Here is a 16,595-nt window from a genome sequence, read left to right as displayed (position 1 = left end):
TGTATCTCTGGTTCTATTTATACTGTCAGACAGGGAATTTAGATCAGCACCCATCTCAAGTGCTCTCTGAATCCATGCAACATGCAACATGTTGACGCTGTAAACACAAAGTGGGACATTATCTATATTCTATTTCATTGATACAACATACATTATATTATTATGTAAAGATGATGATCCAGACCAGGACCAGATTGGTTAACATGCTTCAACACCGAACATTAACACATAATAACCTGTTGTCAGGGAACACAAACAGCCAATGGCTCCGTCAGTGTTACAGTGACTCCACTTTAAATGATGCCGATGCTTTTGGGGTTGTGTTTGTTTTAATTTGTACAAATCAAAATGCAGTTGTGAGAAAAATACGTGAAAAACAGGGAAGTTAACAGTTTTCCAAGGATCCAGATACATTTTTTACTTTTTATTTGCTGCAAAATATTTGAGACTGACACTAATGAAAAGTTATAATATAATATAATTCTTATCACATTTAAGTGTTGTTGTTTTTTAACTCACTGTAAATGTAACCATTGCAAAACAATATTTGCATCATTCTTAGCATCAATAATATTTTTGCCACAGTATTTACACACCATGTTCAATGTTATTACAGAATAACATCTTTTATAAATATTAATTAATGTTAACTTTTTGTTAAAGCTCCTTTATCAAGCTCTTAATCAACACTAAATATGAAGTGTTTGCTTTGCGAAGCAACATTTAAGTCTTATTTTATTATGATTATTTTTAGCCTAACAGTATCTTGAGGTGCATATTAACTGGTAAAGGTGTAAGAATAGCAGCGTCATTTATATTCAGCGGGTAATGTTTACATTGTTAATAACTCCTCTCTCACGTTAGCTATCAGTTGATGTGCTCGTGTTTAAAGACATTATTGTTGTGTAGAACTAAAAGGCTGATAATGTTTGATATATAGGTACAGTATGGATGTATTTCAGACTTCTCACATGTGACAGTAACGTCTCTGGATGTGTCTGTTCTCTCTTCGGGGTGGGAAGCCTGCTAATGTGGCCTGAGGCAAAAAAAGACATCCATCCATCCAACATCTCAAATTAAGGCTGTGATTGTCACTCTAACCACCAGCACGGCTAATGAGAGGCAGATCGGTTATAGAAATAAACACTTTGGGGACGGTGGCGGTGCGGCGCTGCAGAGCGTGGTCACAGCTCTGAGTCACCCTATCCCCCCCGGCAGCCCCTCCACAGGGAGGAATTTGGGCATGGGGCAGGGTGCTTGTCGCTCCCTTGTGCTAAAAACAAATTTGGGACCTGTCATTCATAAATCTCTTGTTTACCAGCGCCTAGAGGCACGTGGGAGCACTTTCTACCAATCAGGAAGCACCTCACTTTCACCAAAAGAAGTATTCACATGGAGGGTCACAAGCAGCGCTGAGCCATTAGAGGCAGGTTCTTCTCTGCTAGTAATCATTTTAAAAGTGACCCAAAAGTTACATAAATGCAACACTGCGCTTTTATTTTTGCCCGTGTTAAATTGAGCAGGCGGCCTCGCAACTGTGACAGTCTTTCGCACATTGTCTATATTAAGACCCTGCTCAGAAAAGCATTTATATTTAGCCCTAGTTACTGGTGGTTCCGTATTCTCCTCAGCCTAACCACTATTTCTGTCATATAGAAACGGCAGATTCCTGTTTCGGGTAGTTTCAGGTTGTGTTTCCCTTAAATATGTCACCTTTAAATTTATGTGCAAAACTAATATATTCTGTGGTTGAGTGAAGAACATAGATGGAGGCATTTTTTGACCTTTTCTCTGTTTCAATCAGCACACAGAATAATGTCAATCATGAGAAATGTAAGTAGTAAATTATTCATTAGGTAGAGGCTTCAGCAGAACTGAACAATGCCTTCCTACCTTTAGGACCTTATTATGTTCCCTCAACACTGTCATTCCATCCAGCGTTATTCTGCAGACACCAGAGTAGAACAGGGACACGAGGCTGTTGTGGTTTCCTCCAGGACCGTTTCACACCGCCTGCTTATCAAAGGTGGCCTTAGCTTTCCCCCCCTTCTATCCTTTCTAGACTTTGTGATGGGGGCTCAGCTTGATGTGCTGATCAAAGTAGAGATCCTTAATGCCAGTCACAGTCAGGGCACAAAATGAAATATGAGATTAATTAGATATCTCAGCAGTGAATTCTCCCGAGCAGCAGGTGTTTTTTGTTGCTATATTTAGGTCCATTAGGCAAAAGTAGCACGAGGGCTGTCTGACTGTGTGAGCCCTTCAGTGGTTCACAGGTTCTCATCTGCCTCTGGAACAGAAGAGTCTTTGTCAAGTACTTACAAGCTAAGATTAATATTAGCTGTCAGGAGAGGAGCTCTGTTCTACAGGTGTCTCTGCCCTCCTCTGTCATTTCATGGAGCTGTTTTTAGAACACAGAAAGAAAAATTACAGTGCGGGAGTCCCCTCTAGCTGTCTCCACTCTTTGAACATGTTTTAAGACAAGTTATCACTTAGCCACTGAATCTCTGCAGAATGTGTGTGTGTGTGTGTGTGTGTGTGTGTGTGTGTTGGAGGGTTTTGTAATGCTTCTCTCTGCTGGGGACTCCTATCTTATATAAGAGCTGAAAAAGCTGATATAATAGTCAACATGTCACATTGCCACTGTAGGCAGGAGATGACATGCAGTGAGACTCGATATCTGCAGGATGGGGAGACATAATTACGTCGCCAGCGTTGCCATGGCAGCGGCAAGTTAGGGTGGTGGATACTAGGGTGTGGGGGTTGTCACAGACCAGGATTGCGCCACTTGCTTTTATGTTTCTATTTATAATCATCACCGCCGCATACACATGGAATGGTGGCAATGAAAAACAGGCGACATGACAAAACAAATGGGCGCCAGTGAGCTTCACAGCATCAGGGAACAGGAGGGCACTGCTTCCTAATTGATGGCTACTGTAGACTGACGCTGCTGCTTTTGGCAGGTTTAAGCTCCTTTTTATTGGCATTTCATTATAGTTTATGAGGATGAATGCATGGACAGGAGCACCACGAGGTTATTTATGTGAACATATAATGTATAACATGTTCCTTTTCTCTCATTCTTCCAAAGAGCAGGTGGTGTTGTAACACTGCTTGTGTTTGTTCCCTATAATGTGACCCTAGAGAAGATTACAGCAATGAATGCACTCAATAAATCTCCCTCCAGCCACTGGAATTTTAAGTAGGTTTGAATATTTCCCTGGTCTCAAAACGGAAGAGACATTATACAGTCTGGACAATGCGTACCCTTCCTTGAATGTCACATCATGACCAGCATAACTAACATGTCATTTTAGTGTCTAATTTTATGTAATTGCTGCTAAAATACAAGCCTAAATACATTATTTAATTTAGGCAATGGTTTGAATAAAAATAAAAGAAAGATGGTATTACTGTAGCTATGATTCAACTAGATAGAGTGTTGTGGATGAAAGAAAAAAGCATTAAAAAGAAAAAGGAAAATCAGTAATCATGAGAACAATCACTAATCATCCTCTGTGGAATAGAGAGATGAAGTAGCCTGTCTCCTATGTTCTTAACTGGCAATCGATTTTCTCTGTGGAACAACCTATATATAGAAGCTGGAGACCAAAGGGATGCCCTCTCACTTTGTGTCTGGCAATTACTTATAATGGAGGTAGTTGTCAAAGACAAAGGCAGTTCTCATGGATGCACACATCACAGCGTCTTCACTGAAGAAAAGAGACGGAGAGATCACAGGAACATGAATCCACAAATATATGCAGGTTCCAGGCTCACAAGCTACTTTGCCTTAAATCATTTATGTTAACAAGAGATATCTGCTTGGTGTTCTGCTAGAGACTCCCTTTTATTTATTTATCAAACAGCAGGAAGATGGGATTCATGTAAATACTCTAAATGACCACTTCAGCATTTCGTGCCAAACGTCCATTGAGTTGTTCTCCAGCTGCTCCCAGTAGACGGATCCTCTGTTTGTTTATTGAAACTATTATAATTGCTGGTTTGTGAGGATCACCAGAGAGAAAGCTCTGCTCCTCATTCCTGACCCTTCTTTTTCTCCCTGCTCATTCTTTATTTTTACATTTTTAAAACTGAATGTCTCCTATTTGGAATTTAACTGTTCCTGTCCTCTTTTGCTATGAATCTGTTTGGTTCTGCAGCAATATGCAGATATATTATACACAGCAACCTCTGGTTGCATGGTTTTAATAGATACAGATAAAGGTGCAATTAAAGGGCACATATTATGCTCATTTTCAGGTTCATACTTGTATTTTGGGTTTCTACTAGCACATGTTTACATGCTTTAATTTTCAAAAACACATTATTTTCCTCATACTGTCTGTCTCAAGCGCTCCTGTCTCTTTAAAGCCTCTCCTGTCTGTTCTGATTGGTCAGTGTTTCTATCTCTGCACTGTCATTGAAGCCAGGGAATGACTATAACAGCATTGTAGCAACACTTTCTGCCTATATATTGTATATTATATAACATATATTTCTCCACGGATTGGGTGTTTAATACTTTCACAGTATTTATTTAGCACCTAAAGCTGCTTTATGATAATAAAAGACAATATGGGAGCTTTCAGGTAACTGACCAATCTTTTTTTCTCTTTTATTCTCTCTGCTCTCCTTCCGGGGACACAGTGGACGTTAAACCTGACGTGCCGTTGGCTGTGGAGTCTTTATCTCCGTTGGACCTGCGTACAGATCTGAGGATGCTGGGCTCGGGCTCAGACCCGGGACTGTGGGAGCGGCAGCTGCAGCAGGAGCTGCTCCTCATCCAGAAGCAGCAGCAGATCCAGAAGCAGCTACTAATCAGCGAGTTCCAGAAGCAGCATGAGAAGTTGACCCGTCAGCACCAGGCTCAGCTCCAGGAGCACCTCAAGGTCAGCGCCCAACCCAACAGTTGTATGAGGACACAGCACCACAGTGAACAACACAGCAGAGCACAACACAGCAGGCCATACTGCAGATCAGTAGAAAACATTATAGCTCAGGAAAACATCACAGAGTGCAAAAAAGAACAAACAACTCAGCACAGCAAGGAAGAGTATTGAGCAATACATTACAGAACAGTGTGAGTTTTGCTTTTATATACAGAATAACAGCAGAATCTGAAGTCAGGAGCTCACATCAGCTGCTGTTGTTGTTTCTAAAATGTATTTGTCAGTGAGCGCTCCTCATGCTGACTTGAGGCTCATATTTTTTATTATTCTCAGCTCCAGCATGAGCTCCAGGCCATGAAACAGCAGCAGGAACTGGCAGAGAAGGAGCGTCGTCTGGAGCAGCAGCAGCAGCAGCAGAACCAGCAGGAGAAGGAGCAGGAGAGGCATCGGAGGGAGCAGCATGTCTCCAGCCTGATCCTCCGGGGCAAGGAGCGCTCCAGAGAGAGTAAGACCTCCCAACCACCATCACCCCCATCCCCAGTCTCACCACCATCAGTCTCACCACCATCAGTCTCACCACCAGGCTAGAATTAGTTATGTGGAGGGCCCGAGGCTAAAGAGAGCATGGGGCCCCAGATCATAACTCGCCCTTTCCACTATTGTGTTTAATACATTACATTAGAGAGGGGTCTAAGCAAATATACATCTAACAGCTGGATAGGAATACTTTCACTTATATAATGGTACACTGCAAAAAAGCCAACTTGTATTTTTTGGCCTAAAACAGTGATTTAATTTGGTAAAACTTGGAAATATAAATTATTGACATTTAGGGCAATAATGTAAGTTAGCACAACAAAGGAAGCCAGTTGTCTGCTCAAAAACAAGTTGGTGAGTTGTTGTTACTTATATCTTTAAGTTGGGGTTCACAACAAGGGACAATAGTTCTGATAACTCTTATTTCTTTGTTGGGAAATTCAGTCATTAGCGAAAGCTAGCGGCTAACTGATGCTAGCGGCGCTGCTTGTTACAGCTACAAGAGTAGCCATTAGCGTATCAATGCTAACTCGAAATTGTGGTCGCAACATTAGCTGACATTTACAATCGTGCCAGAGAAATTCAGAGTTGAGCAAACTCAAAAACAAAACTTAAAATATTTAGTTTAATTGTCCAACTTAAAATTTTATTGAAGTTTGTTGCCTTGAAATTTTGAGTTCACCCAACTTTTCTTTTTTTGCAGTGTACTGGCTCATGCACATGTTCTGTTATCATGGTTATAACCTATGGTTATAACTAGGATCATAGCCTCTGAGTGATTTTCAACATAGTGTTTTTCAGACAGATGTTAAATAGTTTGTCCTGATGTTAAATGGTTTAGATCTCCATTAGCTTTTGAAGCACCAATAGCTGCTCATCCTGAGCTCCACATGAATGTGTTTACTATATATAATGAACCACCCACACATTAATATTAGACAAAAACACTGGGATCAAAACAACACGATTAAAGTGTGAAAGGAAAAATAAAACAAAACAAAACAAATCATTTCCCTGTTACCCCTAGTTGTATGTAGTCATGCTGATATTTTTTTTAATCAGTTTTATTTATTTTATTTGCTTTTTTAAATATTTAGTTTTTCAGAGTTTTTAAATATATATAAAAGCAGAATTATCAGCCAGTACTGTAAGTAAGTTGGTAAATATATTTTATTTAATGGTGAACCCTTTAAGACAAATTCCTCTTACTCACCAGGTCTAATGACTCTCAGTAGGATCATATCTGCCATTAAACAGCAGCAGAAGATTAAATACATGAATAAGTTTGTCATTCTCACTGCATGAAACAATGTGATTACCATTCATAAACAGGGAAAACTGTTCTGGTTTCACATCTTTGCTTTTGGAGACATTTCTCAATGATAGCTGTTCTAAAGAATGCAAATTACAAAGTGGAAATTAATTTAGTCATCACATGCGTAGAAATAATTACTGATGTAATGATGATGATGATGATGATGATGATGATGACATGGTACTTAACCTGTACATGCACATTGATGACATCAGGTTGTCCAGTGACATTTAAGCTGAGAGTTTAGGAGAAAATGTCTTTTAATAGCACGATGAAAATAGCTTCAGATATTGTATTTCATTTCTGTTTTTACCTTATAGCTAATAATAGACAAGATTTATGACTTTGTCAGGTAATTTGAAACTGTGACCTGCAACCGTAGCCTCCAATGAGAAAGAACATCTCTCTGCAGGATCTCTTCAGCAGCTTGAAGCTAATATAATGCTCTGGCACCACTAGGGGGAGATCTTCCTGCATTAGTTGTTGCTCCTTGGGAAGATAGATAGTGTGAACTCCATCTGAAGGAATAAAAGAGGAAAAAAACTGAATTTATGTACTTCAAGACAGTTTTGACTTCCAGCAGTTAGTTGCATATGATGCAGGAAAACCAGTTGAGTGGATCTGTAACAACAGGGATGAAGTTTGATTTGTTATATTATCTATAATAATAATAATGAACCATGAGTCCGAGCCGTAGAATAACCCCAATCCCGATGGTTCCGTCTGTTGGCCTCACAGGAGCAGTGGCCAGTACCGAAGTCAAGCAGAAACTCCAAGAGTTTCTGTTGAGCAAATCAGCAAAAGACCCCGGCAGCAACGGAGTCAACCACTCGTTCATCCACCACCCCAAACTCTGGTACACGTAAGTATCTCCCCTTTTATTTATATAGCACAATTTTAGCAAACACAAGGTTTCCAAAGTGCTGCACAAACAATAAATACATAACACAATACAAAGAGATGTAGTAAACAATATCAAATCAAATCAAATCAAACTTTATTTATATAGCGCTTTTCATACATAAAAATGCAACACAAAGTGCTTTACAAAAAATAAGAAAAAACAAACAATAAAAATGACAAAACCCACCCCTCCCTCCCCCACATACACATCTGTAAGTACACATACACAAACATGCACACACACACTTAGTCATGCTTGCACACAAACACACACTCAGACTCACACACAGCACATATTGATTGACAGTGTAGAGACATGGCAAGGCACCGAGGATCCAGATGAGGAAAAAGCAACCTGAGGGAGCATCCACACTGAATAGAACAGTAGAACATAGAACAATAGAACAGTAAGATGCAATAAGATAAAATAAATTAAAAATGGGATAAAAATAAATAAAATAACATGTAAAATGTAAAAATATTCTGTTCTTTTGAGAGTGTGTCATACACATCCAGATAGTTCATTGAAATCCCTCTGAAACATGATCTAATGTGTCTCTGTGATTGTTCAGGTCCTCCCACCACACATCACTGGACCAAAGCTCTCCACCGCTGGGAGGCACCTCCCCCACCTGCCACTACACGCTGCCCTCGCCCATCGAGAGCAAGGACGACTTCCCCTTGAGGAAGACAGGTCGGTTCATTCACACACACACACACACACAACATGCAAATACAGAGCAAAAAACAATTATTCCTAAACATTTCATCCAAATGGCTATAATTTAATGGTTTGATTCTGCAAACTGTCTTTTTAATTTAGAATTTCCTGTCATGGAAAAATGATTAGACCACCCTGGTTTTCTTCAATTTCTTGCTATTTCTTGCTATTAGATAGATAGATAGATAGATAGATAGATAGATAGATAGGAGTATGTATTAAGGAGTAGAATAGAATTCCAGTGCAGAATAAATATGAATATACAGTATAAAAATAAAAAATGTTGGTGCTATGAAACAAATAAGGTGCAATGAACAGTGTGCATAAAAAACATATTGTGCATATTTTTGTTGTTTTCATTATATTTGTCCAAACAAATGCACCTTTAGTTGTAGCAGACAATACAATGAACAAGAAATTGAAGAAAACAAGGAGGTCTAATATTAGTTTTTCTTTGACTTTATATACATGCACACATAAACCTCACAGACTCTAGTTAAAAATATTTTGACTAAAATAATTTAAGTTAAAGGAGCAGTACAAACATTTTCCTCCTCCCTGTATTTATTAAAGATGTCAAGATTTCAATTCTAAATTGAAAATGTATCAATATGAGGTTTCAGTTTCAGTGATCAAATTCAAAAGCAGCATTGGCGATCGATGATGTTTGATCATATGGCCTCAGTGTGGTACATTATACCTGGTACCATGTAGTCTACCTTAAAATGAAAATAATTTAAAATGTGAGTTGTCAGGACATAAAACCAGTGATCTGTTGAGACCAGACAGTGTAACGATGGAATAGCATTCAGTGCTGAAAAGAACAATGTTAGAATGAAAGTGAGCTGCATCGTGGCCCTGAAATCAAAAGTCTAATCGAGTTGTGGCTCCTGATTGTTTTGGTGGAGTCTGAGTGTTGGAGCTGCCTTCTCTCTAAAATAATGGAACTATTTGACACTTTGCTTGATGCTCAAAGAGCCAAAGAATACATTGAAAGAACTCAACAGCAGTGTCCCGTCCAGAAACCTGACCAGTTACACAAGATGATCCACAGACCTTCTAGTGAGCACTTTCACAAAGAACTATTTTCTTTCTTGTGTAGCTGTTGAGTTTTTCAGATGTATTTTTTGGCTCTTGGAGCACCACGAGCAGAGTGCCATCCAGTTCAATTACACTGAGAGAAGGCAGACATCTCTAGGGCCATATCTCCAGAACCAACAACTCAGACACAAACACTGTAGACAAATATATAGAAATAAAAAAAACAAACATATAGCTGACAGGTCTGAGACAAAAACATGTATCTGTGATTTCCAGGTGAACTGTCCCTTTATGATGATGTCATATATTAGTCATTTTCCATTTATACGCTGGATATAAATAATATAAATACAGTGAGAGTCTCTTTGACCTTCGTCCATCATGGAGTGTTTCCTGATGACCTGCTAATAACATCAGTTAGGCTCATTATGACCCAAACTACCCTTCCTCCTCCTCCTCCTCCTCCTCCTCCTCCTCCTCCTCCTCCTCCTCCTCCTCCTCCTCCTCCTCCTCTTCCTCCTCCTCCTCCTCCTCCTCCCCCCAGGGCTCAACACAAAAACCTCATAAGAGGTGACGCATGCCACCAAAGTAACTTAAACCTTCCTTATTCCTATTTTGATTATTAGTAAAACACACACGCAACAACACAGTTTAATTGTATGTTTTCACTTCACAAGTTTAAATTTTAATTAGTGCTATTTGTACTGAAATTACCATGCCATTATTTAAAAGGAACTACATTTGTCCCTATGTTATAATAATAAACCAAGTTCCAGGGCCTCTTTAAGCTGTTTAGTGGTAAATGGGAGAATTAAAGCAGATTAATTTCTCGTGAGTTATGGGCTTTAAAAGCTATTTTGAAAAGACACAGGTTCCCACCAAAAAGCAGCTCAGGTTTGTTGGTTTTAAAGTTGGAGGAATCCTTTAGGGGCGGTTGTATAAATAAGAATAATTCCTGCCTCTTGGTTTGCACAAGCTCACCAAGCTCAAAACTTCATAATTCTGCAATGAGGTCACCAAATTACATTATGTTCTTTTCCCTTCTGTGTCTCTTTTAATTACATCGGAAAACAATTATACTTGTTGAGTTATTTAACTGCAGGCCTGTCAAGTTGCGTGTGTACACAATTTAGAGATCAGGCAATGGAATTATATCTTGTAAAATAAGGTCGCTGCATGGCAAGAATAAATATTAGGAAGGTAAATGAAAGCTTTGGGAGTTTTTTATTTATTGTAATCTTTTAATCATAGCATCTTCAGAGCAGAGAAATGCCTCTTGTATATATATATTTAAGCATTTAGACCCATAAGGTAAGGAGCTGCCTCATCAGTATAATCACTAGTTGAAGACTAAAATAACAGAAAGCATTGTTTGCCTTCATGTGAAGACAAAAAGCAGGTTTAAACAAATAACTGTCCAGATGGAATTTCAGTCTGAAACATTTTCATCCTTTAATTCATGGTTGAATGATCTCTCCGGGGCCGTTCCTGCCTCTCTCACTGATAAAACTATTTCTTGCTCTTTGGATTCCTGAATCTATATGTGGTCATTTCCTGCTCAGGCCTTCCTCCCCCACTTCCTGTCTGTCTTTATTAAAGTCCTGAGAGAGCTGGGCACCCGCCGGGGAAACAAAGGTAGTGTTGTTCCTGAGCCGAGGCGGAGGCTGATAGCTGATTGGCAGGTGTTAGCCAGTTAAGACAGGATGAACCTGGACACACTGTTTGTCTAAGCAGAGATACGTAGCTCTCTGAAAACAAAGTGGAGATGACTCCAGCTCCCCACGGCTCCATGTGGCCCGAGGGCTCAGCCAACATTCAGGTCCAGTTCACAACGAGCTTCATGATGTATGTCTTATATCCAATCCAATCCAATCCCTTTTATTTGTAGAGCACATTTAAACAACACAAACGTCTCCAAAGTGCTGTACATAAAATCAACAATAAAACAAACAATTCCATATACCAATCAGCAATAAAAAACAAGCGTATAAATCTAAAATGATGCCATAAATAAAACAATACAATCAAACAGATAAACGTAGTAAAATAAAATAAAAGACATAGTTAAAAGTAGTAAAATAAATAAAATAAATAAAAGACACAGAGGACCACAAAACTCACGCAGTGTTAAAAAGCCAAGGAATAAAAATGGGTCTTATATATATTGTGTAACACGTGGTAGCTTGGTTTTATCTTTTAAAATTCAATTTAAATGTAGCTTCAATCAATTTTAAGCACATATTTTACTATGTTTAATCCATAGAGACAACTGAAGCAATCTTTTTTTATTTTTTATCTTTTATTTAACCTTTATTTAACCAGGGAATAGCAACAGCAAACACAGAATACAGTTACATATTTACATAACATACAGACCTTAAACACGTCATGAGAAACAAGTGCATGTTATGGAATTGGCCTCAATAACTCTTAGTTTGGATTTAAAAGTGCTCAAAGAAACAAATTCAGTTAATTTCCATTCTTTCTGGCACATATTCCATGCCTATTAAGACTATTTTTCCTTTAAAGTTCCCTCATTTTCCGTTTAACATAAAAATAATAACACTAAAATGAGAACAAACTAGATATCACCACCTGTAGGCCTCGCCATGACTCTACATCTCTGCTTTGATCTCTGCCATTAGGAGCCTAATTAATAGTCACATCATTCTAAAAACACACAGAGAGAATTAGTGTATCGCCCTCAGCTTTATTTCACCAGTTCAACAAGTAGTTTAAATAATCTCAGCCATTGAAGTTGTTTACTAGGTATATATCCTCTTTGTTTGACTTCCAGGCCTAGAATAGACTGGACCGAGGCCAGGCGATAGTCTGTGTCAGGAATAGTTGCAGCTTAGCAGTAAGACGTGCAACAGCTCGCTGGTCTTGACCCACTTACCAAACCTGCATTCAGCAGGTGCAGAAAGATTTTAAGAAATAATCCTGCAAAGGTAAAACTATAAAGCCAAAAGCATATCAAAGTAAAGTTTGTGTGGAAACGCTCTGTGTTGAGAATATTATCTCTCCTTCTCAATCAAAACATTAATGAAAGAATTTTACTAGCTGATATTACATCAAGGATCATTTACAGCTTATAGCATCAAGACTGTGACTTATAGCATTTAGGACCAAGAGAAACTTTAATTATGAGTTGATGTTGGTGGCCTCTGCTTGTTTTGTAAGCAAGTAAAAGAGACAGAACTTATTTTTAATATTATTTTTTCTTTTTTTAAACGCAGCTGTATGCAGGATTCATAGTGATCTAAGGGTGCAACTAAGTACATTTTGCCACCAAGCTAAATTCATGATGTAACACTACGTCTCACAATGTATTTCATAAATAAAATAGACATAACATACATGCTGAGGAGAAAGAATTCAAGATTGGTTTGGAAAATTCTGCATTTGAACAGCCGACTGAGATTGCCTCGTATTTTCGCTTGTGCTCAAGCACTATCACCTTTAAGCTTTTTTGTTGGTCAATTATATTATTTTTCTCTTGCCCCAGTATCAGCCATAACCACAACATGTAAAGTAAAACCTCCTCTTCCTTTTAACTGGCTAGTATAACATTTGAACACAGGCTCTACTGCTGTAAAACAGTTTGTCTTTTGTTGGTTTTTGAGGGGAATGTGACCAGTGACAGGCTTTAAGAAGAACTATATAGAAATAGCCAATAACCAGCGTTGGTCTGCTTTGTTTATGTAGGTCGTATAGAGTATTAACCTGAGACTGGTTCATAACCAGTTAAAAGTCCTTATGGTTGCTTTACAGGAACAGCAAACACTGAGCGTTAATTCATCAATTTCAGCGTCACTTTAAACCAGAATGTCAGTAAAATGCATAGCAGGCCTGTTTATGTAGAGAACACACACACACACTCAGCCATCTGTCCATCCAGCTCTAATGGACACACACACACTGACAGCACAGTTAAAACTCTGATTAAGCGGCGATAGCATAACACATTCACATGCACGGCCACTCGCCCTGCAGCAGCACGTTCACATGTAATAATGTGATTGATTTATGGCTCGGGTATATTGCAGCATTACTGTATGTTAGTGTTGAAGCTGCAGCCGGAGCACAGTGACCCAGGTGTTCACTTTGTGCTCTGCAGCTGCCATCGTTGCCTCCTGTTGCATCGAGCATCAGGGCTTTTTTTTTCCATGGAGACCAGTGAGAAAGTGTTTGTTCCCGAGGTGCTGTCTGGCGTTCCCGTGGCGACCAATTGGGATGCGTAGCTTGGTGGCAGCAGTGTGTAAAAATAGAAAGCAATCAAGGCAGCAGGGCGTGAAGCAGATTCATATGACTCCCAGCAGCATTTTCTCTCCATTTATCTCTCCTGCCTCCTTTCTTCCTCCCTCGCTCTCTTTCATTCTACCTCACACCCACAGGATTAGAGGTCTGTGCCACGTATTAGGGAAGAGGGTTTTGCTGCTTTTGACAAAAGCCAGAAATAGCAGCATCTGGCCCACTCTCCTGACTCTACCCCCATCACCTCCTCTCTGCTCCCTGCAGAGCTCCACGTCACAGCTCCTCCTCCCTACGGCTCGCTCTATGTTCTACACAAGACCTATTTAATTATTGATCCAAACTAAATAATTGAAACAGGTTTGCTATTGTGTAACAGGTTTACATAACTTCAATACAGCTTTGTGCTCTGGCTTTCAGTCAAAAGAGCAGCTTATCTATTCTGCTTGTGTATCTGAGTGTAAGGCGAGCTGTGAGGTCCATGTCCCCGCAATGATGGAGGTCCTTACGAGACGTGTTGACCCAGTGAGTCACGTCACTGTGACTAGACGCAGCACGACTCAACAGTCATTCACATAACTGATGCTTACAGTATTAAATGTTATTGCCTTGCCTAGATTCCACCCAGGCAAGGCAAGGCAAGTTTATTGTATAGCACAATTCAACGTGCTTTAATAATAATAATAATAATTCAAAATGCTTTACATACACATTAAAACAGCAGGACTACACCTACACTTTACTCCCCATTTTTATTTTGTTGTTTAATCTTTCCGTAGATGAATCTGTCTCTCAGTTCTAATTAAATTAGTTTACTGATTAGAGATATTGTCTTATTTGATCAGAGTGCCGTATATGTAACTACCACTCAGAGGTAATGATTTTTTAAATACTCATCTATAATTGAATTCTTAAGTGACTATTAATTGAGCAAGAGACTCTTTAGTCATTAATATTTTCTTCATGAAACACATTACAGTCAGAAACTTGTCTTCATTAAGACGAGGGGATAGAAAACATCCTAAATACTCATTTAGCTGATTTTTTTTGTCTGTAGGTTTATTCTAGACTCACCAAAAGTTATATGTGCTTATTCAAACATAACATTTCAGAAAACCTGTAATACCCACTGGGGAAGATTCATAGTAATATCTATTAATTAAAATGATTTACCCGCTCACCTGTAGTGCAAAATGGATATGAACTAAATAATACATATTTTTAAAGGCAGCTTTCTTAATATTACTTTTTTTCTCAGAAATCTCTTCACTTCAGTAGCACTTACATACACATACAAACTTTACAATTTAATTCCTATCTATATAATATTAATAATATATATAATAATATAATTCATAACCTGATTTACATAACATTTTATCCTTTAAAAACATGACATTTTTATGGCTATTGGCATAAAAATAGATAGAACATTCCCTCTGTAAAAACCTTTGACTCTAATATGTCAACAAAATGAACCAAGAATTTTAAACCTGGTTGTATTCAATGTTAGGATCTCTGCTCTGAAAAGTATGCAATTATTATATACTTAATTAGTTTGTGCCTCATTTCCATATTTACACATTTTCAGAAAACGTATAGAAAATACATTTTTTTGTCTTTATGTAAATAATCTACTGGGTAAATTTAATGGCCATGTCTGTTAAAATGTAAAATGTTGGTAAACCAGCCTAATCTACACAAGATGTCCAGGATTTACACCCTAAATTACATTCTCAGTAATCAAATGATATTACCAAATTAAAGAGAAAATAAAGAAACATGGCCTCAGTATTTCATAAGCTCCTACCTTTGCCCCGTCTAAGAGTTAAGCTTTTGTTTTTGCATGAAAATGGGTCAAATAAACTGTTGTGCAATGACTATACTTGCTGCTTTGTTCAACTTAAAGTTAATGTCATCAAACTTTGCTTTGTTTCGGTGCTTTATGATGTGATGGCAGTCATCAGCGTTGTGTAACAGTAACAGTCGGGCGTTCCTGCTCAGTAAATCTGCCGTGGTTAGATAAAGGTTTAAAATGATTTAAGAAGTCTTAAAATCCATCTTTAATAGCTGTTGAAAAGTTTGAAAGGATTATTTCTATTGAGAAAAATATTACATCAGCATTTCTATCAACACTGATGGACTGGATGAGTTCAGGCCAAGCAGTGTGTGTGTGTGTGTGTGTGTGTGTGTGTGTGTGTGTGTGTGTGTTTGGTATCTCTGTTCTGCATTAGAGAGCAGAAGGAGGCGGGGAGACTGAAACATCTGCCATGTTTTTGTGTTAGTTTAACTGTTGCTACTGTATCAGGCTGTGGTCACCAGGCGGCAGGTAGCGGACTCTTCCACTTAGAGCCTGCGTGTTGCTCAACATAATTTAGTCCAGATGAGGTGGAAATGGGCCCAATCCTGACTCACTTAATTTATCTGAAATCTGCTCTGAATTTCACTGAAACTGAAATTGTTAGATGTCAAAGCGTGACAACATTGCTTATTTTTTAACTGATTTAAAGTCTCTTTATTTTCCTCTTATTTTACAATGTGAATATTTTCTTTGATAATGTTCATTTCATTCAGGCTGTATGAAAGCACAGCGTTTAGTCACAGCACACTCAAATAAACAAATATTCTCCTCATGTTTTAGCCTCTGAGCCCAACCTGAAGGTCCGATCCAGACTGAAGCAGAAGGTTGCAGAGAGGAGGAGCAGCCCGATGCTGAAGAGACGAGATGGAAACATCATGACTCCGTACAAGAAGAGAGCTCTGGAGCTAATGGGTATGTGATACTGATGGCTACATGTTACATTTTCTTTTGTCTGCAGCGCTATACTCTTTAAAACATTCTGAGAAAACAATAAAGCCTGTATCTTAGTGGTATTATTACATAGCTGCATGATAATCAGCCATTTTGCAATGCAGTAGCATATTATGG

General features: G+C 38.6%; 1 protein-coding gene across 1 annotated transcript in view; it reads left to right on the top strand.

Moving 5' to 3' along the window:
• hdac9b (histone deacetylase 9b) overlaps positions 1–16,595 on the top strand; it is a 28,443-nt gene that overhangs the window by 3,339 nt on the left and 8,509 nt on the right. The window contains exons 2-6 of the mRNA XM_059340181.1: positions 4,654–4,895; positions 5,229–5,400; positions 7,477–7,609; positions 8,223–8,344; positions 16,308–16,439. Of these exons, the coding sequence (XP_059196164.1) occupies positions 4,654–4,895; positions 5,229–5,400; positions 7,477–7,609; positions 8,223–8,344; positions 16,308–16,439 (801 nt within the window). The remainder of the gene's footprint in view (positions 1–4,653; positions 4,896–5,228; positions 5,401–7,476; positions 7,610–8,222; positions 8,345–16,307; positions 16,440–16,595) is intronic.

This window comes from Centropristis striata, chromosome 8 (genome assembly GCF_030273125.1).
Source record: "Centropristis striata isolate RG_2023a ecotype Rhode Island chromosome 8, C.striata_1.0, whole genome shotgun sequence".
Classification (NCBI taxonomy): Eukaryota; Metazoa; Chordata; class Actinopteri; order Perciformes; family Serranidae; genus Centropristis; species Centropristis striata.
The sequence above is the reverse complement of the archived record's forward strand: the minus strand, read 5'-3'. Positions and strand labels throughout refer to the sequence as shown.